General features: G+C 41.3%; 1 protein-coding gene and 1 non-coding gene across 4 annotated transcripts in view; both read left to right on the top strand.

Annotated features, from left to right (window-relative positions):
- The window catches only part of Sypl1 (synaptophysin like 1), a 42,380-nt gene extending 38,834 nt beyond the window's left edge, over positions 1–3,546 (top strand). For all 3 annotated transcript variants that reach the window (XM_055624522.1, XM_055624529.1, XM_055624539.1), the window contains 2 exons: positions 841–1,029; positions 2,178–3,546. In XM_055624522.1, coding sequence (XP_055480497.1) covers positions 841–1,029; positions 2,178–2,312 — 324 coding nt within the window. In that variant the 3' untranslated portion in view covers positions 2,313–3,546. The remainder of the gene's footprint in view (positions 1–840; positions 1,030–2,177) is intronic.
- Positions 3,547–17,568: 14,022 nt separating this feature from the next.
- LOC129691705 (small nucleolar RNA SNORA48) lies at positions 17,569–17,711 on the top strand. The gene has a single exon (XR_008722535.1). It is a non-coding gene; the product is annotated as a small nucleolar RNA SNORA48 (small nucleolar RNA).
- The last annotated feature ends 6,179 nt before the right edge of the window (positions 17,712–23,890 follow it).

Raw genomic sequence — 23,890 nt, 5'->3', positions numbered from 1 at the left:
GCCTGATCTACATATCCAGTTTCAGGCCAGCTAATGCTACGTTATAAGACTTTTTTGTCTTAAAAACAAAACAAAACAAAAAGATGATGGGAAAAAAGCACCTAGTTTTTGGTGATAGAATAAAATTTGACTCTCAGAGTATATGGCTAAGATTATGGTGACAATTTACAAAACTTTGCCTTTTTATATAAAAAGTAGACTTTGGGCTAGAGAGACGCTTCGGTGAATAAAAAGCACTTGTGAAAGCAAGAGGATCTGAGTTCATGTTCAAGTTTTACAGTGCCCATGTAAAACTTGTACATGGTCATGTGTGCCTCTAATTTGAATGTTGGGTACAGAGAGAGATAGGTGGATCCTGCAGACTTGGTGACAGGACAGCCTTTTCAAAATGGTAAAGTTAGGTTCGGCTACAGACCCTGTCTCAAAACATAAGGTTGAGAACAATAGAGAAAGACATTGACTTACTCCTCTCTTCTCCATATGTGTATATGTAGGCCTGCACGCTCATATACAAAAATTAAAATTAAAAAAAAAAAGAATACTCAGCCATTTTTGCATAGAGGCAAGAAGATTTGAGGCTAACAAAACCTTGTCTTAAAAATAATAAAGTTTTAAGTTGTGGACTTAAGGGGATGATTAAGTTTTTTGTGTCTCTGGCATGGTGCTAGAAACAGTAAACATCAATGGTGATTAGACTGCATGTGACCCTTTACACAAAGTCTATCATGAGGACCATTTCTTGGTACCACGGGATTAAGCATAATCCTAATTTCTTTATTGCTGATATGAAATGTACTATTCTTAAATTGACTGCTCACTAACTGCTCGTTTTTGCTCTAGGACTTTATTGTTACTCTTGTTGCCACTTTTCTGTGGTTGGTGAGTGCCTCGGCCTGGGCTAAAGCCCTTACAGATATTAAAATAGCTACCGGACACAGTATTATCAAAGAACTTGAGCCTTGTCGCAACCCACAAATACAATGTCAGTTTATCTCTGTGACTAGTATGGGATCCCTAAATGTATCCGTGGTAAGTATCTGATACTTGCACAGTTTGCTTCATTTACTAGAACAAAGTTTAAGAAAACAGCAGCTTTCAATACTGTCTGAGTGAATAAATTGATTCTTATTTTACTGAATCAATAAATTGATTCTTATTTTACTGGTTCTAATTAAGATATATATTATAAATATACTGTATATGTATTATGGGAAAGTATGACCTGTAACCAAGATTTAAAGACTGAAAGACACTAATGATGTCCTATCCATTGTGCTATAGTATCTTAAGTTACTCAGCCATTCTGAGAGGAAAATGAAAGGCAGCATTGTTGTCTTCATTGTACAGCTGAGAAAATGTATGTAGCTCGTGCATTATATTCCTCTGAAGAGACACAACTTTTGAACCACATCTGACTTTGAGTCTATTCCCTTAAGTCTGAGTTACTTAGAAAACAAAGTTTTCTTTATTCTGTAAAATTTAATATATGTAATTCATTAAACATTTTTCTACTGTGTCATCAAACTGAAGTTTATTGTTAATAATGTTGCATATATTCTATTTTGGAAGGCTTTCTTCAGAAAATAATTTGACATTAGGTGAATTCAGTACTGCTTTATAAAGCAGTTTACCCACATTCTTGTTTTTCCGTTAATTTACTTATTTTACATCTCAATCTAAGCTTCCCCTCTGTCCTCTCCTCACAGTCCCTCCCTCTCACCCATATTCTTGTTATTATTTTGTAATGTGAAACTCAGTACTTAGAGCTTACATTGACAGAGTGTTGAGTGGAACAATTTCAGAAAAATTTTGTGTGCACTTACACAAAAATATAAAGTTTTGCTTTTAGTTACATAGTACCTCAGGCTTCTAGTCCAACTCTTACTTCGTAAGTCACATCACACATTGATGGGAGGACTTAAATAAAGTAGGTAAGTTCAGTCTGTTCACCTCTGAAAAGACTACAGCCTCGAGACTTCATCTAGTTCTGTGGTGGGGGGGGATTACTGTGTGTTGATCAGTGCAGATTTAGCACTTTAGCATGTCCGAGTATAAGTTATACATCCAGAATTTATACGGTGGACTATGTGTGTAGTCTTTTTTTTTTTTTTTAATTCTACTTTGTATGTACTCCAAAGCAAACATTAGATTTTTATACTTGTTCTCTTCTTTCGTAGATCTTTGGCTTTCTGAATATGATACTTTGGGGAGGAAATGCCTGGTTTGTGTACAAGGAGACCAGCTTACATAATCCATCAAATATGTCAGCTTCCCACAGCCAAGGAGGTGTTCCACCCCCTTCTGGAATATAATTAAAGGGAGAATACACTGAATGAAATGTGTGCTATACTCTGCCTTGTTGCCAACATCTTGAGAAGCATTATTGTTTCTAATAAAAAGTAATGGCTTTTTCAGTAAATTGGTGGGTTTTAAAATTTGCTGCTTTTCTACATAAAACGTGCCTTTTCTAGAAATTTAAGATGTAAATGTATTTTTACATGTAAGTTTGAAAATTCAGGAGCCTGTTAAGAGATGATACTTATTTTTAAGTGAATAGTAATTTCACTAAGTTGCCTTCTAAAGTGTTTACACCTTAAACTTTAACAGAAACCTTCATTTAGAAACCAGTTCTGTCATATCATAATATAGGAAGAATTTGTTTGAGACATACACTACTGTTAGTTTGTATACATCATATCTAAGGCTTGGCTTGTTTAAGGAAATCTTGAATGCATAAATCATATTTAGAAAAAAATTAGTGCAATTTTATATCTGAATATTGTTCATGATAAGATTTTTTGAATTGCAAAAACTGGGTATGTATTTTGTTTCTTTTTTCTGAATGACCTGCTATACTTATTAGGTGTACTAAAATTGTCTTAGGAGCAAGGATTTGAAAATTGTAACAAATGTGGAGAGTTAACTTTGCACTTCTGTTGCATGAGGTATATTCATTATTTCTGGTGGTTTCTTAGGCTTGAAAAGAACATGGTTCCCACGATGGTTTCATATGTGTGGGCATTCTCGATGATAGTTGTTTGCTCTCTTTGTTCATGCCAAGAGAGAAATATCTACCTTTTTTTTCAGACCCTATTTAGAGGGTTACTAAAAATTAAGGTTGCTTTTTATTTTTGAAACATTTGACATTTGGTCAATGAAGTTGCTTCTCCTGAGTTTAACATTGATATTGTAAAAATAAATGCAGTTCGGATTTCTTATTTCTTAATCTTCATTCATGCGTCACAAAAGGATGATTAAGGAATTACGCTCATAAATGAATCTAAGTAAGCTGTGTTGTGTGTGTACTATCTTTACACACATTTGGGTGTGTTCAGAATGCAATGCTATTTGTTCCTCAGAATTTTTGTTGTACAGGGATCCAGACTTCCTATTCTTACATGATGATGTTTGTATGTGACACACATCTTGCAATATTGCCTATTTTTGTTGCTTTATTCATGGCAAAGTGTCTGTGTGAGAATGTATGTTTAATACAGCAAACAATAAAGAAGCTAAAGAATAAACAAGTTGTTACATTACAATGAACTCTTCATCTTCCTAATGGTCTTCCTAAAGATAGGACTATTGCAAAATGGAACCACTTTTCAAAGCAAAAGATAGAATTATAATAGTATTTTTATGTGTCAATAGAACAGAGTAAAATGCCTTGGACATTTTATTCTCATTTGAAAAATATTTATAACTCTCAGATTGTTTTCCTGGTAGACATTTTCTAATTGGTCACTCAAGTAGCAAAAGTTACTGATTGAGAAGATAGAGCTTCCGGGCCTGGTTCTGTAGCTCAGTTGGTAGACTGGCGAGGCCCTGGTTTCACACCCTGCACGCATAAGCCAGCTGTTGTATCTCAAGCCTCTCATCTCAGTGCTCCAAGTTTAGGTCATCCTTGCCCACTTGGGTAGTTCAAGGCCAGCCTGGAATATATGAGTCAGGTGCATTTTTTCCTTCTCTCTCCCTCTCCTCCTTCCCTATTCCCCCTTTCTCTCTTTCCTTCCTCCCTTCTTTCCTCCCTTCCTCCTCTTCCTCCTTCCTCCTCATCTTCCCACCCTGAATGGATTTGAATCTGGCCTTGACCAATTTACTAGCTGGCTAACAAGTGAAGCTTCTGTTTCTATATGAAAACATGGAAATGAGTACTGACGTTGGGCAGGAGAAATGGCCCAGGGTAGCAGTATTGGCTGCTCTTCCAGAGGACCCATAGGACAGCTAATAGCCACCTATAACTCCAAGGGAATCCAATGCCCTCTTCTGGCTTCCTCAGATACTACCCACATGCAAAGACAATACCCATGCAGGCAAAACACTCATCAAAAATCTTTTTTTTTTCTCTCCTTAAACTAACTTGAAAACATATACAAAAAAAGCAAATGTGTGTAAAGGCTGTGAAATGTCTATAGTACATCATAGGTTCTCTATACATGTGAGCTATGTCTAAGACTGTTAGCCTGAAGTCCAAGGGCTGGAGGATACACAGGGTGAGAAGCAGAAAGAGCCTCAAATGTGTAAACATCTCCCATCGTAGTGTTTACAGTTTTTCCCTGAACCAATCACGGGTGTTTGGGTGTGTTTGTTTTTCTGTTGGTGGTAGATATTGGTAAGGTTAATGAAATTAAAAGATAGTAGTCTATTGAAATTAGAGTAAACTTAGAAAGGGCTTCTGTTACCTCACCACCCCACTGCCTTTTAGTGAACATTACAGAGACAATTTCTAGAACAAAAGCAATAAAAGCTTTAGCTTCCCAGAAGATAGGCTGCAAAGAGCTATTTAGAAACAGACTCATTATTAATTTTTGTAAAAGATTAAGTTCAATCTATAAAAGGTAATGGTGGCATTACATGGTATTTTATGTTTGGGGCATAATTATAAGTATTTATGAAACATTTCCAGAAATAGGTGAATGTATAAAATCATTAGAGAAGAGTTGCTTTATATACACCAGATTTGTAAAAGACAATGTTACAAGAAGAGCTTTTTTCCCTGATGAGATACAGTTAGTACATGGAACTAAAAAATGAATATTCTTACCAATCCTTGATGCTTGGTTACTCATAGCCAGTCTGAGTTGAAGTACTGTCTTTGTTTTTAAATCTGCTGGCTGCTGCTGAGGCTGGCCACCCTCCCCTGTAGTCACCAGCTGCCTTGTTTCTCCTTCTGTATTCCCTTTTCATACCCTCAGCAGAGTTTTCTTTTGGGAGAATGTTTTCCTGTGGATGTAAGCAGTTCCCTGCATCATGTTGTCCCTTTGGAATTTACATCTTTGCAGTTTTCTCCCCATCTACAGCTTGTATTTTCACTGGATTTTGTCATACAAGTTTGTTCATTTCAATGGTATGTAACTGCCTTCTTCTGTTTTTTAGTTTTCCATGGTAGTTTTGGCTATGGTAAAGTTGTGTATACATTTTAGGATCATCTTGTCAAGTTCCTAAAGACCTTTGTGAGGTTTCATTTGTGAAGAATTGCATTGAATTCATAGATCAATTAATTTATGAAGAATTGTCACATTTATAATGACAGTTTTGTATGTATAAATTTGGTATGTTTCTGCATTTACATATTTCGTGCTTTCCAATAAAGTTTTATAATTTTCCACATAAAGATTTAAGATTATAATTAGCCTCAAGAGTTTTCATGCTGTTTACACAGTTACATTAGATTATATTTTTAATTCAGTTGTAACTGTTTATTGCTGTTATGTATAAACATCACCTGTGGATTTTTTACCTACTGATATTAATAGAAGTTGGCAGGTTTTCAAACCTTGAATTCTTAATATATAAATTGTTCTGCTATTTAACTGTATCATCTACAAATATTGATGGTCTTACTATGTTTGGAAATTAGACTATACTTTCTAATTATCTTTCTCTGATTATATGTAACTGTCAAGAAAATCTGTTTTAGAAGTAGAAAAGATATGTTTATCTGCCACACTGATAGCTGCTGCAGTACAGCACTTGTAACCACAGATTTGCACTGTTGTATATTAATGGTTGTGGTAACATAACCACTGGTCAGTATCAAGTGTTTGTAGAGTCAACTCCTCAGTGGGAAATACTAGTTGAATTAAACTGATCACAGTTAAAAAAAAAAAATGGTCATGTGTAAAAATAACTTCTGTTTGCCTGAGGTAATTGTCCTCTTGGAGGACTGTAATATTTTCAGCTCTGAGAATTACTGCTGAATAAGCTCAACCTTTCTAGCTCTTTCTGAGCTCTGGCTGGCTGGTTCAACTCGGCTGTTCTGGCTCAAACTCCAAACTGACTGATTCAATCTGGCTTCTCTCAGTTTTTCACTGAGTTGCTCTGCTTGGCCTCAAAGTGACTCTAGCAATCTGTTCTAATCTGGCTCCTCCTCATTTTCTGGCTCATTCTGCCCTTACCTGTGTCTGGCTTGTTTTCTCTGCAACGTGTCTCTGTAAAAGTCCTGGTAAAAAAGTGCCTCTGAATTCTGCAAACTGAACTGCCACAAACTCAACTGTACTGCACTGTCTCTCAGTTCACTGACTCAACTGAACTGCCTGAACAGAACTCAGAGACCTTCATGCCTCTGACTCCTAAGTGCTGGGATTAAAGGCATGTCTGTATTCCAGCTGAATCACACAGACCTGGAAGGTCTTTGGATGTGATCTCTTGCCAGAGCAGCCATATTGCTATTGCTGTATATATTCCCCCTTTGTGAGTCTCTTTCATTGCAAGTTGAGTTTGCTTGAATAAGAATGGCTTTAGACCATGGTGGCAGTGCCAACACTTGGGATCCAAAGGCAGGTGGATCTCTGTGAGTTTCTAGTTCTGGTCTACAGATTAAGTTCCAGGACAGCCAGAGCTACACAGAGAAACCCTGTCTCAAAAAACTAAATTAAAAAAAGAGGGACAGGGATGTCATTTAGAACCAAAGAAATGTAGTTGGGTATTTAAAAAAAAATTTAATTTTATGTGCCCTACTGTGAAGATGTCATATCTCTTGGAACTGGAGCTACAGACAGTTGTGAACTGCCATGTGGGGGCTGGAAATTGAACCTGGGTCCTTTGAAGAACAGACAGTGCTCTTAACCACTGAGTCATTTGTCCAGCCCCAGTCGCTGGATTCTTTAAGCTTGTTTTATTCAGGGAGAGTTGAGTTACACATGTCTGGAGTATACAATTTAATATTGACATACATCTGTTGAAGCTCACCACAATCTAGAAAATGAGATCCAACCCCTCTGACCTACCCACTCTAGCAACTATTGTCACTGAGTATTTTCTGAGTGTTCTGTGTGTGAATCACCACAATTTGTTTATATATTCCTCCTCTGGTGAATAAACTGCTTGGAGCTTTGGGCTAGTAACAGTTTATAAACATTCACAAGTCCTTAAGCTGGACACAGTGATACACACCTACAATCTCAGTGCTTGGAAGCCTGAGGCAGGAGGATTGTGAGTTTGAAGAAAGGCTGAACTACATAATGAAACCCTATTTCAAAGGGGAGTAAAACCAAAAATGACTAAAAAGTGTTTTGAAGAGACAGAGGTAAGTAAATATTGCTGAATCCAAGGCCAGCCTACTCTACATAGTGAGTTCAAGATCAGCCATGGTTATGGTGTGCTGGGCATTTTTATGTCAGCTTGACACAAGCTAGTGTCATCAGCCTCAACCTGAGAAAATGTGTGGATAAAATGGGGCTAAATTAGTGATTGATGGGGGAGGGCCCAGCCCATTATAGGTAGTGCCACCCCATGGCTGGTTTTTCTGGGTTCTGTAAGAAAGCAGGGTGAGCAAGCCAGTAAGCAGCACCCCTCCGTGGCATCTGCATCAGCGCCTGCCTCCAGGTTCCTATCCTGCATGAGTTCCTGTCCTGACTTCCTTCCATGATGATGAGTGAACAAACCCTAACTAGGTCACAGTGAGATCCTGTCTCAAACAAAAAAAAAAATTGTGGAATACTGTAACAGAAAATACCTGGGCATGGTGCATGCCTGTCATTCCATGTCAGCATGTTAGGTAACCAGAAGTCTTAGGCTGCCTGGCCATGTAAGCATCCGGGCATTCTGAACATTTTACACTGCTTTCTGAAGTAATTTCATTGCCTCAGCTTAAGTCATGTTGCAGTGCTTACTGGTCTGCCAGAACTGGAAAGGACGTTCTGTAACCTTAAGATCCCAAAAAGCAGTGATCAAAGAGCAGGCCAATCAGATTATGTCAGAGGCAGTCCCTCTTCCCATTACTAGGTAACCCACTTGGACACTGACCTGCCATGGGCTACATCTGTGCAGGGATTCTAGGTTATCTCCATGAGTAGTCCTTGGTTGGAGTTTGATCACCTCCCCCTGAGCGGGGAGCAGCCCTACCAGGCCACAGAAGAGGACAATGCAGCCACTTTTGACGAGAACTGATAGACTAAGATCAGAAAGGAGAGGAGAACCTCCCCTATCAGTGGACTTGGGGAGGGGCATGCATGCAGAAATGGGAGGGAGGGTGGGATCGGGAGGGGCTTACGGGGGGATACAAAATGAATAAAGTGTAATTAATGAAAAATAAATAAATAGCTAAAAAAAAAATCCCAAAAAGCATCTTAACCACAGTATGTGATTCTCTAGACCTGGGCAGCCCCTGTGTTCTTACATTACACTTCACCTTCTAGACTGCTTTACCCAACTGCCGCTCAAGTTTTTCAGCTCATATTTCCTGCTGCGAGTGTACCTTGCTCATTCATTGATTTCCTTACTTCCTCTCCACCTCTTGGAGTCATCTTTCACTTGCTTCTCTACCTGCTAAATACCTGAGCAAGCTGGGTATAGTGCCATGCTGGTATTCTCCATCAGCATGCCTATCTGGCAAAGCCCAGCCCCCACCACTCTGCCAGCTCTGCGCTGTGTTAAGGCTGCTGAGCACTGCTGTGCCATTGATACACCCACACACGTCTGGTTCTGCTGGGCCTCCTTAGAAGTCCATTGACAGCTCTTACCCATTCTAAACCATGGGTATTAGTTTCCTGAACCTGGTGGAACAAATCACAAACTGAAGCCAAGAGAGGAGAGCCTGTTTTCCTCTGAATCCACACTCCCTGCAGAGAATTAGGGAAGATGCCATGCCTTCTTTCAGGGCTTCCAGTACTGGCTTCCAGGGCTAGCAGCTCCCCACCCCGTTCTCAGCCACTCTTCACCTCATGTATAAAATCAACCTTTGTTCACCCTGGGCTTTTTGGGTTGTTGGAACAGGTTCTTCCTATGTAGGCTGAAATTTAACCCACCCTGGCTTTCAACATATTTGTTTGTGCTTCCTGGGTGCTGAGACTGCAGGCCTGTCTACCTCCTTGGCGTTTTGTTTTGTTTGTTTTGTTTTGTTTTGTTTTGTTGGTGGTGGTGACGTTTTGGGCCTTTTTTTTTTTTTTTTTTTTTTTTTTTAGCATAACACAGTGATGTCATTTTCATCCATTCTTTTTCTCTTAAAGGCACTGGTGATGGCATCACAGACTATTGCATAATCCATAAGCTCAGTGCTCTCCATCACATCTGCAGACTTCATGTCTACATAGGATAGCATTTGAAAGTCCCGTGGTAGAGACATGGTGTTTCAGTGGTAACCTAACGGTACTATTCAAAATAATTTTATTTTATAGCATATATGAAAATGCATGCCAGGGCTGGAGAGGACCCAGTCTTGAGAGTCTCCCTCCTCTTACAGAGGACCTGATCAGTTCCCAGCACCCATGATGGACAGCTCACAACTGCCTGACTCCAGTTCCAGGGGATTCAGCACCCTCTTCTGGCCTCTGTGGGCACATACACAAACACACACACACACACACACACACACACACACACACACACGTAAATGAAACCTTTGAAAATATATGAAAACATAAGCATATAGCCCCCAGGCTGACACTGCCAGTGCCTAAAGTGGATGTCAGTTCTGAGTGGTTTGTTCATGTCTTCCCTTGTAGTTTTTACCGCCTTAACACAGTAGTGACTGTTGACTTTTGAAAATTATCTTTAAAAATCATTTCATTTGCTGTTTTTAAAAATGTGTGTTGATGGATTTAGATGCGTTGTTGCTCCTCACAGATGGTGTTTCATTATAAATATGTTGTCATTCATATATCTATCCTATTGACTGAGTTGTTGGAAGCGTCTGCTGCTGTGAGGCACGGCAGTGGGATTACTGCGCTGTAGAAAACTGGGACACCAAGCAGGTTCCTGGAATACTTACACCCGTGCTCTCCCCTCAGGGGGATGAGGGGAGTCGTTATTTCCTGGCTTCATATTTGCTAATTTGGTGAATATGAGATTTCATAGTGGTTTTAATTTTATTGATTGTGAGTGAGAGAATGAGCTTAAACGTTTCTCTTTTATTCCTTTTTCTTTTCCAGTCTGGAGTTTGAGCCCAGGGTCGTTTGCATGCTAGGAAAGTGTTCTGTCACTACTATGTTCATACTCTTTCTGTAGAATCACTGTTTTTGTTATGTAACCAGGCAGTAAACTCAGTGAGCTGGTCTTCCAGAATACTCTGGATGCTGTTTCATTGTATCTGTCCCCAGGCCCATGCCATGAGCCAACAACTGTTTGCCCTTTATCACTCTGGAATAATTTGTTTATGGTTGGGATATTTTTTTTGTTCCCTGAAATATGTAATGGGATTCACTAGCTAGCTTTCTATTGCCACCTGAAATTCTCTCTGTAGGAAAATTGCTTCTGGATTACTGATTCAAACTTGCTTATGATTATAAAAGTGTTCAGATTTTCATTCTTAAGCCAGACTTTCCAGAATTCTTCCACATCATGAGTATTCAAATTTCTTAGCCTGAAGTTCTTGACCTGTAGTTTTATTTCCAATATCTGCAGCTATGTTTTTTTTTCATTTTTATCACTTTGAGCCCTTTTTTGTCACCTTCATGGTTCTTCTGATATACTAACCACTTTTTTCTCTCCATCTAATTTAAAATGGTACTTAGCTCATTAATTTTTCAATCTACCTTTTCCTCTGAACATATATGTTGGAGATTTTTACATTTCCACAGCTTCGGCTTTATACTGTGAGTTTGGTACAGTGTTTTATCACAGCTGACCATTGTTAACTAGGTGGGTGCTAGGAGCTGCTCCCATGCCATCTGTGAAAGCAGCACGTGTTCTAGACTGCTGAGCCAACTCTAGCCCCAAATTTCTTATCACAGTTCCACAATCAATTAAAAACGTTTCCAAGCATATACGACTTTTTCTTTCTAACTACTGAAGTAACAGTGTTGTGATCTCTGCACTATCCAGTGTCCTGAAATTCCCTGAGGTTGGTGGGGGGGGCTAGTTGTAAGCCAGAATTTTACCACCAGTATAGACCAAATGACATAGCCATCAGCAACAGACCACACATATGGCAAACAGCATAGTCAAGGTGTGCAGTATCATACACAGACCAGGCTTGTGTATCTTCTGATGTTTGCATAATACAGAGATTGCCTGCCAGTGCATTTCTCGGCATGTGACTACCTACACAAGCTAGCCAGGAGCTGTTCTGCTCTACCAAGGTTAGGTAGTCCCAGCAACCTTAAAATAGTCCTTGGATGTCTGCATAGGGAGGTTACAGAAGCCTAAAAAGAAGCTAGTCATGTCATAACAAGTAGATGGTGACAGCCGCATATTTTTTTGGTGGCAGTCAAGGAGCAGAACTTTTCTTCCAGGAACTTCAGTGAGAGATAAACGGCTATTAGGTATTAAGATGGACATCTAGCATCAAACAATTTCATTAGCCATCACAACTGCAGTAGAAAAGTAAGACATAAGGTTTTCCTCCACCTGTCTACCTTCGGAGATTTCTTGTATTTATATTAAGGACTTTTTTTTCTTTACAGCAGAAGTAAGAAAAAGTATAGATTCTGCCTTTTGCAGACTGAAGTTCTCTGTCATTTTCTTAGTTGCCACACTGTGTTTACCCAGCAGGTAGCGGGGAGACTTCCTAAAGACTGTGTCTTCTCTTTGTTTTTGTTTTCCTTCTGCCTGGCACATAGTTACTAGAAAGACTGTCCAAGTCTGGAAATGGAGTTAACACAGAATTTCCTTTCTCTGAGATTTCAAATGGCAAGACAGTCTATGTGTAGTTTATTAAAATCAGAAGTAGTTTTATGCAATGTGTAAAAAGAGGTAGGTGGAAATCAAAGTGCCAGTGTCAGCACTGGAAGACTCAGTGCTCTCACTGTAAGTAGGATCTAGTAAGCTAGAGAGAGAGCACCATCCACATTATTTGCAAAACAGGTATACACTGCAGTGCTAATCCAGCCCCATTTAGCTAGCACATTTAAGCCAGATACCACATCCTGAGTCAGGACAGCACAGCCCTCTGCAGCTCTCTCTGGGACAGAGAGCTTGGAGAAGCAGACAGTACAATGACTTGACAGCTCTTGGCTATGAGACCCGACTCCTCCATCCCCTTAAATACCCTATGCTGTGCTAATTCACTGATGTCGAACTTCCCGCTACCCCAAAAGTTTATGTCAGACCTTTTATGGGACTGTAACAGCCCAGGGTTACTGAGGAAAAGTTGAAGGAACATCAACCCCGAACACCTCAAACATGAGGACTGCGGGAGTTGGCTACCTCCCTGCTCCCCATCTGGGGCCATAAAGTCAGCTCCCCAACCATCAACCCCAGTGAGAACTTATTATCCTGACAGTTATCAGGCTTTGCTCCTTGTTGGCCCTTATGAGTTTTTTTCCCCCACCTGCACTCAATAGCCAGTGCCCAGCTAAGCTCTCCTCCCCTCAGGCTCACCCAGTGCGCAACAGGCTTGGGTACCCAGGGAGAAAGTGGGCGCACAAGATTGGCCAGAGATTCCTGAGTGGAGGTGCAGGGGCACAGGGGCACGTGCACTGAAGAGGCTCCTCACCTCGCCCCATTCCCATCCTCCTCACGCCCTCTTTATCTTCCCATCTCCCATCCTCTGATGAAGCATCTCTTCAGATTTTAAAGGGAAGCCACTCCATCCCTTTAAGGCCCCACTGAGTTTAGATCTCCCCAAATGATATTATTATTATTGTTGTTGTTCTTCCTCCCACCTCGAGCCCCAATCATGGCTTTGAGCCCTTTCATACTGAACCTCATCGAAGGGAACTGTGTTGGCCTCCCTTGCAAACCAACAGCTGCTGCTCCGCTTCTGTTATATGTAACACCCCACCCACACACTACATTCCACTATAACCTTTTAAACTAGCAGGAAAGGCTCCCCCCCCCAATAACAGAAGGATCCTCTAGTTAATTAGACAGCACTTCCTTGTATCACATTAGCCAAATGCCTTACTGAAAAATATAAATGAAAAAAGCCCACCCAGGCATTTACACCCTTTACACGTGGGCCCAGAGGACAATTCTATCCTCTGTTACTGCTGAGATATTATTAATAGGATTAAGGGTGGGAGCCATTGCACTTCTTTGACAATGTATTGGTTATTATTCATGGCAAGGGCACTTTCAATGGAATTTTAGGGACAATGGCCTAATTAGAGTAGTACACGAGAGAATAATTTGGGATGAGAGGGTGAAAATGAGCAAATGTGGGTGGTCCTTCTGAGATGCTTTGCTGTAAAAGGAAGCAGGGAACCGGAATAGAGAGTTTAATTTTGTAAGTTAATTCTCTTTAGAAGAGGAAAAACTTGCTGATAAGGGGAAGAAAGGAAGGGTGATTGCAGGGCCAGAGAGAGGAGGAAGAGCAGGGATCCAGCACCTGAGGAAAGGGTGATCTTACTGAAAGCACAAACAGTCCATTATACTAGGAAAGAATAGTGTGTCTGTGCCCATGTGTGTACTGGTGTGTGTGAACAAATGTGTGTCTGAGTGTATGTGTAGGCTCCTGTGTCTTCCTCAGTGACTTTCCACACCAAAACTGAAGTTTACTGATTCTTTTAGGTGAGCAGCAAATTCCAAAGGCCCTTCCAGCCTCTGCTTCCCTCATGCTGGCATCACAATCACACTCTATCACACCCACTTTTTTTCACATGCGCACTGAGGATTGAACCAACATCCTCATGCCAACAAGCTATCTCCCAGCCCCAACACAAGGAGAGTTTTAAAAGAAGTTGCTTAGATTCAGTGGTGAAGAACGTTCTCTTTAACTGCAATGTGTTCTGAAAATAAGCAAAATCCCTTGAGACTGGGTAGGAAGGCAATATATAGTCTCGGTGAGCAGGAGGTCAAAGGGCATGGACTACTTACATTAAAAGACATTGCCAGGCATGGTGGACACTTTGTAATCCCCACACGTGTGAAGTGGAGGCTGGAAGCCCAAAGCCAGTAGGCTATAGAGAGGCCCCATCTGAAAAACTAACAGCTGGAGATGGAGCTTGCTTAGAGCCACAGTGCTGAGGACATTGTGAGAACAAGATTGTACTAGGGATTGTAGCCAACACAATAGGAAAAGAAAAACTATCAAAAAAGAGAAATTAAACTATTACTATTAGCTGTTAATAGTAATTATTTATTAACTAATAAACTTAATAAATCAAGCTGTTACTATTACAAGTGTCCAGGTAGGAGACTCCCAGAGAAGCTTCAACCACCGGTAGTAGCTTATAGAGATAGAGGAATAGAAGGTAAATATACCAAAACTACACAAGCAGTTAATAAGAGATTCCACATAAGGTTGTAGATAAGCTGCCACTGTGTGAGCTAACAAAGAAGTTAAGAATTAAAAAAAAAAATAAAAGTAGAAAAGACTACCTGAAGGGGGAAAAGAGAGGAAGCGCTTTAGAAATTGAAAGTTAATGGTAGAACAGCTGAGTTGTAAACCTATAGTACACACTGAAAAGTAAGCCACGCCACGCCAAACACAGGCCCAACCATGCAGTTCCCTGGCAGGGTGAGGAGAAGCAGGTTACAGGTTTTGGTGAGATTGTAATTCCTTCACATGTAAGTGAAGAACAATCCCATATTACCTCTCTATATGACTCAAAGCAGAGTAGTCAGGCAGCATTTTCAAAGATAATAGGGAACAACCACAAGTCAGGGGGGCTGAACTTAGTGTGCCAGAGCCCCAGGCTGAGAGGCCCGGGCCAGTTGTGTAGAATGGGGAGGTGGGGCTTGCAGATGCCTAAAAGGTGAAAAATGCAGGCAGCAGGAGGCTGTTTAGGCAGTAAGGCTCACTGAGAAGGAAACACTCTTCAGCAGTGAATAACTGGAGTCTCACAGTACCAAGCCTGAGGAATAAAATGAAGCACCAAGCACTGCTCTGGAGTCTGAGCTTTGAAGCACCAGGGGAATGAGTCACCCGCAGCCATAAATGCATCTTTGTAGCAGGGATTTCACCACTCAGCAGGCTTGGGAATTACAGAACAGGTCTTCCACCTACACAGATTCCAGGGCTGTGGCCGCTTCCCCAGCCCCATGTACTAGGGAGACACCTCACTCCATGTGGCACATTAGCCACAGATTTATGATCTGGGGAGTCTCAGGATAGCGGGTGTCTTAATCACTGCTCAGTTTCTATGAAGAGACACCATCATGACCTTGACAACTCTTACTTAATTGGGGGGCTGGCTTACAGTTTCAGAGGTTTCGTCTGTTATTTGTCATGGCAGGGAACATGGGGGCATGCAGGCAGACATGGTGCTGGAGAAGTAGCTGAGAGCTACATCCTGATCCACAGCCAACAGGAAGAGAGAGCCACCAGGCCTGGCTTGGACTTTTGAAACCTCAGAGTTCATCTCAGTGTATACTTCCTCCACTAAGACCACATCTACTCCAACAAGGCCACACCTCCTAATCCTTCCCAAGGTGTGCCACTCCCTGATAGCTAAGCATTCAAATATAAGAGGCTGTGGGGCCATTCTTACCCCAAACCGCTACAGTGGTATAACCTGCCTAACCCTCAGACCACAAAGCTAGGTGTGGGCAAGAGGGTGCTCTGACACACAAAGAGGACACAGTTCTGACAGACATTGAGCACCTGTCCCATATAAGCTCAGTACAGGCTCAATACCAGTATAAATCACAGAAAGACACTTACTTAGCACCTTGTGTTAAAACAATCTTTCAGGAAAATGTAACTAATATGTGTGTGTGTGTACAATTTATTATATGTATATATATATATATAATGTTGGGACTCTCAATTTTATGAAACAAGCATTAATGTCATGGAAGCTCATGTGGATCCTGATACGATGGTAGTGTGTGACTTGAATACTCTAATGATACACCTCAAGGTTTCAAACACAGAAGTAGGCAGCAAAAATAATAAAGATCAGAGCAGAGAGGCTGGAGAGATGGCTCAGTGGTTAAGAGTACTAGTTGCTCTTCCTGAGGACTCAAGTTTGAGTCCTAGCACCCACATGGTGGCCCACAACCATCTATAACTTCAGTCCCAAGGGATCCAATGTCCTCATCTAGTCTTGGTGCACAGATATAGATTTAGGCAAAACACCCATAGACATAAAATAATAAAATATTTTACAAAAATTAAGCCAGAGCAGAAAATCATTAATAACAAAAAGTTATTTGAAAAAAGAAAGAGGACCAACAAACCCCCAATGAAAAGAAAGACAATCCAAACTAATAAAATTGCATAAGAAAAAAGAGAGATTACAGCAGATTCTAATAAAATCCAGAGGATCACTAGGGAGCATTTTGAAAATGTATTTCAAAAACATAGAAAATCTAGATGCATGTGATCTACCAAAATTAAATCAGGATATTAACAACTTCAGTGGGCCCATTAATTAACAAGCAACAAGATTGAGGCAGGCACAAAAAGTCTCCCAACAAAGAGTAACCCAGGACCAGATAGAGCTGTTGTCAAATGGTATTAAACCTTTAAAGAAAACTCCTCACACTGTTACATAAAGTAGAAAGGAAAGGACCTGGCCACTCATACTCTACAAAGCCAGCATTCTCCTGATGCCAAAACCAGAAAAGGACACAAATAAAACTATTGTTCAATTTCCTTGATAAACATACACAAAAATTCTCAATAAAATTCTTCAAAACTAAATTCAAGAAGGCATTAAGAAAAATCATGCTACAGCCAAGTAGTTTTCATTTCAGAGAAGCACAGATGGTTCAAAATATGTAAATCAATAAGTGTAATACAGCACAGAAATAGACTTGAGGACAGAAATCACATGATCATCTCAACAGTTTCAGAAAAGATCTTAATAACATTTAATAAAAACCCTGAAGAAGCCAGGAAGGAATGGAAAGAGTATATCTCAAAATTATAAGCAGGTATAGACATAGCTCTAGCTGACATTATATTAACAGGAAACTGAAAGCACTTCCTTTGTTCAGGAATGAGACACACTTACTCAGTGCAGTACTTGGGGTATCAACTAGAATAGTAAGAGAAAGAAATAAAAGGGATCTAAATACGAAGGGAAGAAATCAAATCACCCCTATTTGAAGACAACATGATCCTATATTTAAAAGACCCTGAAGGCTCCATAAGAAAACTCTTAGACCTGATTAAACATTTTCAAGAAAGTAGCAAGACAGAAAATCAATGTATAAAAATCAGTAGCTTTTCTATATACCAATAATTAACTTGCTGGGAAATAGATACTAGCTTTAAGAGAAAAAAAAGAATCTATTAACAGCACTGGCAATGGGATAAGAGACACCTTGTTGGTGATGTTGTTCTTTTATCAGTCAGAAGCAGAGCAGATGGCGGTCCTCTGTCCATCCTAGCTTAATGCCTGGCTTGGTGGTCAACGCTGTTTAATGCCTAGGACACATAAAAATCAAATCAGATCAAATCTAGGCAATGCAGCGAGGGAGGAGGAAGACAGACAGAGACCTGCTTTCTCCGAGAGGAAGATGACCACAGAGCTGCCCTGCCCTCCATCCCATGACACAGCCCTGTCTACCTCCTCTAACAGATTGTGTTGGGAGAACTGGATGGAACTAAATCCATACCTTTTACCTCACACAGAAGTTAGTTTAAAATGGGTCATTGATCTTAAAATAAGACTTGAAATGCTAAAACTTCCGGAAGAAAACACAGGTAAAACAATTCAACATCTAGGCAGAGGGAAGGACATTTTAAAAGGACGAAGCAGCGTAATAAATAAAACCAAGAACTAACAAATGAGACTTAGGAAATAAAAACCTTCTGCATGGAATAGGAAACAATCAGAAGGGCGAGGAGGCAGTTTATCCAAAGGAAGAACATCTATGCCAGCCGAACATCTTGTGAAATTAATTGCTACATTTTATAAAGCACTCAAAAAATAAAAATACTGCCCTCCAAAGCAAATCATCCAGTCTAAATGAGCTACAAATTGAATAAGCAGTTCTCAAAGGAAGAAATACAAGCGGCCAGTAAATATTTGAAAAACTACCTAGCATCTTAAGCCATCACTGAAATGCAAATTTAAAACTGCTTTGACATGACTCTCACTATAATCAGAATTGATGTGGATAAGAAAACTAATGACAGGGCTGGAGAGAGATGGCTCAGAGGTTAAGAGCACTGGCTGCTCTTCCAGAGGTCCTGAGTTCAATTCCCAGCACCCACACGGCAGCTCACAACTGTCTATCAGTTCCAGGGCATCTGCAAGCTTCACACAGGCATACATGCAGGCAAAAACACCAATGTACTTGAAAAATAAAAGAAATTATTTAAAAAAAAAAGAATTATAAAAAAATTGTAAAGACTTTAAAAAAAACCAATGACAGGAAATGTTGGTGAGGAAGTGGAGCGAAAAGGAGCCCTATACACTGCTGATGGACTGTAAACAGGTGCAGCCACTATGGAAATCAGGATAGATGCTCTGAAAAGAGCGGGACTTCTATTCATACAGAGAGTTGACCTGAAGTTCCCTTACACAGGGAACAGAGCTCCTCCATGAAGCCCTAGATTACCAAGCAAGAAGACTGGCACTAGGTGTGCCATGCCTCTCCTTGTTGAGTTGTTGGTCAGAGGCCCCCAAACAATACAGACTGTTTCCATTGCTCCTGATTGCTCACTACAACTTGATGGTAAATGCCCGTTGCTAAAGACACCACATACTTTGGTCATAGTATGAAGAAATCAAGTTGGTGCTGACCAGGAAGTTTCTTCCCTGCTAGCAAGATTTCGTCATAGTAGACAGTGTTATGTGGGCTGCTGTGAGGGAAAAGTCATTAGCAAACCGGGTCATCAGCAAACAGTCTTACCCAGCTGTGAACCCTGTGAGCCACAATGACAGGTCTGACCAACATGTGTCCTGGTGCACTGGTGCCGAGTGTCATACATGCAAGCAACTGCTTTCTGGTTGGATTTAAGAACCACCTCACAGGAGGAAACTCAGACTTAAAACTCATTCCTTCAAAGGTGTGTAGTTGGGGAGTTCAAAGACCTCAAGATGAACCTACTACTATTTGTTGTAGAAAATTGACATTTACTATTAATCCATAGATTATTACTGTGGTTATTATTTAAGTCTCTATTGTTTCAATAAAAGAGAGATGTTTAGATTGTTAATATGCCTTAAACTCTGAGGCTGGGGCAGATTAGACCCATAAGCTACTGTGTTATCTCTCAGCTCCACATCCCAGCCCACTTGCTTTATTATTTCTATCTGGGCTACTTCCCATCCATAATTCCCATAAATACTTGCACATGCTTTTCACCTGGGCTTCTCTCCATGGCTGATCCTCAAAGCTAACTCCTCTCAGCCGTATGGTTCTTTTTTGTGTCACTCTCTGCCTCTTCTTCTCCTCTCCTGTCTCTCTCCTCCTTCATCTCTTCCCCCTCCCATGATCCTCCTGTCCCCCAAGCTATAGAACCTTAGCTCTACCTACCTCTCTTCTGCCCTGCCCAGGTGTAGGCAACCTTATTAGCCAATCAGGGATAAGCTGGAGGCAAGGTTACACAGCATCACTTGGTACACTTGAGGGTCTGCTCACAGAACAGTAAGAATCTTGGGGGGGGGGAAACAATGAATTAAATACAAAGCACCAGACCATCCTGTAACAACTATTATTTTACTAAACATAATATCAAACTTCCCTCTAAACTTACATCTCTCTACCCAGAGATTGCTGCCACTCTCAGGCCTCCTCACAAAAGTGTTTTCATATTGGGGGACACTGGATAATACATATTGGAAACTCACAACTGATCAAAGTGCAGAGAGTAAGTGTGAGTAGAGTGCTCAGCCACAGACATGACATCTTCATCCCCTCTCCCACAGCTCAGGGACCATCTCTGAAGAAGGATAGAAAGATTTTAAGAGCTGGAGGTCAGGGAGGACCAGAGAGAAACAGTGTCTTCTGGACATGACAGGGTCATGGCAGTCATGAACTCAGAGCAGCTATGGTTGCCTGCATTAGACCCACGAAAGTGGTTGAGTGTCCCTTATCCAAAATGCCTAAACCAAGTGGTCTGGGTTTCAAATATTTTGATTAGGCAGTCTTTGAGAAAGTGAATGCTTGAAGAGAGGACAAGGGTGTTTGATCTTGTACTTATCTAATAGGGGAGTGCCTTGGCAGAGAGAAAGTCAAGGCAAAGGTGAAGAGGTGAGAACGGGCACACGAGAGAGCATTCAGGGGCAACATCATGAGTACTATGGAAGGTGGCATTTGTTTAGAAGCTGTGATGGGAAACCAATGGAAGAGTGCCTCTGCCTTGAGTGATAGATCTAAAGTCCTGGTAGACCAGCAGGCCCAGTAGTCTGGAAGCAAAGCTCAATATGCAGCAGAGAATTAGAGAGAAAACTGGACCCTGTGAAGTCAAATGGGAACCTAGATGCCTTAGAACCCACCCGGTCCCTGTGCCTCTCCCTCAACCACACAGGAGAACTGCAGGTGGCATTCTTTGCAGAGCACTGTGACCTGGGCTCAGGATACAGATCAGGAACTGTGGCAGCAGCTGCCCACATCCACAGAGCAACCGCAGATCAGCAGCAACCCACGCAAGCTGCTGTAGAACCCGGCTGTGACCTGCACAGCATTGTAACAGCTTCTTCATTGCTGCATTCCAAATCTCACATCCTGTTCTCTAAAGACCGGCATCCAGGTTGACAGCCAAGGAGGAATTCTGGGACATGTAGTTCAGGCTTTACCGAACTGACACACCTTAAAATCAGGAACAGCAAAGATGTCAATGTGGTCAGACAGGGGTGAATTTGGGGCTAAGTGGTAAGGGACGAGTGCACAGTGCGTTGTGAATAAACTATACCTGACCGTGAACCCAAATGACTTCCTCCAACTGTTCCTGAAAACAATTCACTAAAGGTAGTGTAGTGGTGTATTTTTCCAGGCTGAAGAAATGCCATCAGCAAGTATGGATAGAGGGGTAACAAACAACAGTGGCCATTAAAATTTTAACAAATTCTGTAATTTGTCTTTGGGAACTTGGGTATCTAGCTGAGAAGAAATTACCCGTGATTTGATCCTAAATAATAAGGGTGTGTGTGTCCTGGAATAAGACCCTGAGTTCAGGAAACAGGACTAATCTATGAGTTAAGGACGTTTCTTTGCACCCCTCCCCTTTGTAATGTTGTCACTTGCTTTTTGTAATTTCATGGGAAGGCTTAAGGCACTGTGTCTTGCAGCTACCCATTTGAGACTAGCCTTATGGCCTAGCTTGGTGTCAGGACATCAGCAAGATGCAGTAGAGCTCAATGGCAACTGTGTATTTCCCTGATTCCCTTGCAGCTATGGCTCAACAAAGCAAACATAGCTGCAAGGGAATCAGGGAAATACACAGTTGACCTCCTTGGTGCTGGGATTACAGGTGAGTGTTACCATGGTGGCTTTTTGTGTGTGATCAGTGAATTGAAGTTAGATTTTCTTACTAGCTAAGCAAAACTTTGTGAAGAAGTTGTGTCCTCACCTCCAATCTTAGTGTTCTATTGCACCATTGTTGGAGAGAGGCTGATGTGAGAGACAGGTTAGGGCAGAATAGAGGCTGCTGCCTTTCCTGGAGGTAGGGAGGTAAAATGATGCCAACAGTCTAGCTCGGGGATGGGTGTTGGTCTCATAGTGTTCATTATTACATGAGAGTGATGTAAAGGCAAAAGGCCATTTGTGGACCAGTGACCATGTACCATCCATCAAGAATGTTCAGTAATGCTTCTACATGCTTCAGTGCATTTTTTAAAAAGCATATGTCCATAAGAACATATGCTGTCAATAAATTTTTCCCTTAATCCCACTATCCAAAGCAGCAAACAGCTCCTTAAAATTCTCCGATAATGACCTGGAGCACGCTTTCATGGCTTTCAAGTGAAGTGTGAAGTATTGCAGTTCTCCTCAACAAATCTCCAAGCAGAGCCATGTGACACTCTCAGCAGCTTAGACCAAGGGAAAGATTTAGAAAACTTCGGCTCTGAACTTTAGGAGAAGAAACAACAACAGTGTTGTGTAAGCCTCTCTAGGGATGGGGTACCGTGAGTTTACTTTAAAATCAAGCTCCAAAACGGTCATCTAAATTCGAGGGGCAGAAGGTATTGCAGAGTAAGTGTTTATCTAAGCGCTAACATTTGTCTTAGATCACATGTATACTGTCATGTGCCTTTTATTTTTCTTCTGTGTTATTGCTTATCAAAATTTTATTTATAAATTATACACCTTTCATTTTCCACACTGCAATATGGCAAGCAGGGTTAATTCAAAAAGAGCAAAAGAAACGCAGGGTTTTGTTTTAGGTTGGGGTTCTTGTTTAAGACAGCCTCCATTTTTAGCCTAGACTGTCCCAGAACTCAAGATCCTCCTGCCTTGGACTCTCAAGTGTGACACCGTGATTCATGGAGGTTCGTTAAAAGCACCACCCTTAGCCAAGCTCACACACAGGGCTCATCACTTCCTGAATGGGGCCTCATGGGTAGTCACTGGATACTGTGAAAAGTAAGCGACTACCTGTAAAACCCCAAAGAAAACTCATTTCTCTAAGGTTCTCCCATGCTTCCAACTATCTGAATTTGTGACTGAGATCCTCCTTCCAAGCTCAGGGTTAGTGTAAGGCCATGGGCTGCCAGTGCATGCCACTGTCACAGGTCGCAACCAAAAGCCACCAGGTGCACAGTCAGTCTGGCTCCACTCTCTACCTCTCAAAGCATGGCTCACTGTAAAGAGTGCAGGATTCTGATGGAAACCAGCCAAGCAAATCTGACGTGTTTAATGCCAACTCCCTGGTCAGGAATGCAACTCCAGACATGAAAGCTTGTTCTCATGACTGAAAAAAAAAAAAAAAAACTAAAGTCTTTCTTTCTCTCCTCTCTCTCTCTCTCTCTCTCTCTCTCTCTCTTTCTCTCTGTTGCAGAAACCTATTTTTAAAGTGATTTGGATTGTGTGTAGGTGCTAAAAACAAGAGTATATGCACTCACCCTGCTGAGCCTTAGGCAACAAGAAACACGCTTAACTGCCAGAGATGGAAGTTGGTGTGGAGTTTCACCTCACTGGAGAGTGGCACTATCACACTCACGCAAATGGGGTTCTGTTTGGAAAGGGAAAGGATGCCTACTCTGAGCAGCCCGTGGCCTGCTATTTATTACAAAGTTTGCTAGAAAAATTTTGTGGTAATGACTGAGGCTGCTGGTCTCTGAAATATTAATTACCTAGTCGGTGAAGAACTATAGATGTTTCCTGAGCCGGCTGAAGAGCTAGTGCTTGTTCCAATTACCTCACACTGTCGTCTCAAAGGCTCTTCATCTTTATTTCTGGTTGATCACCCTCTCAGGCTGCCACTCCCCAAATGTCACCCTGAAAGCTTTCTGCCCTACAGCTGCTCTGAGGAGTAAGTTAATGGCATGTAAACAAATCCTTAAATGCCTCAGGAGCCCCATTAGAATTCTTTGAACAGCACTTGTCAGTGGGTGAGTTGGCTGGACCTTGTGCCTGGCGCTCTGGAAGGCAGCAAGGCCCTGAAAGCCAGCTCCAGGCTCTCCTGGAGGTCCTCTGTTGTCTCCCATAACCAGGGAAGAAGTGTCTC

This window comes from Psammomys obesus, unplaced genomic scaffold (genome assembly GCF_907164565.1).
Source record: "Psammomys obesus unplaced genomic scaffold, mPsaObe1.curated_primary_1811, whole genome shotgun sequence".
Lineage (NCBI taxonomy): Eukaryota > Metazoa > Chordata > Mammalia > Rodentia > Muridae > Psammomys > Psammomys obesus.
Note: the sequence above shows the minus strand (reverse complement) of the source record. Positions and strands in the feature narration are given on the sequence as shown.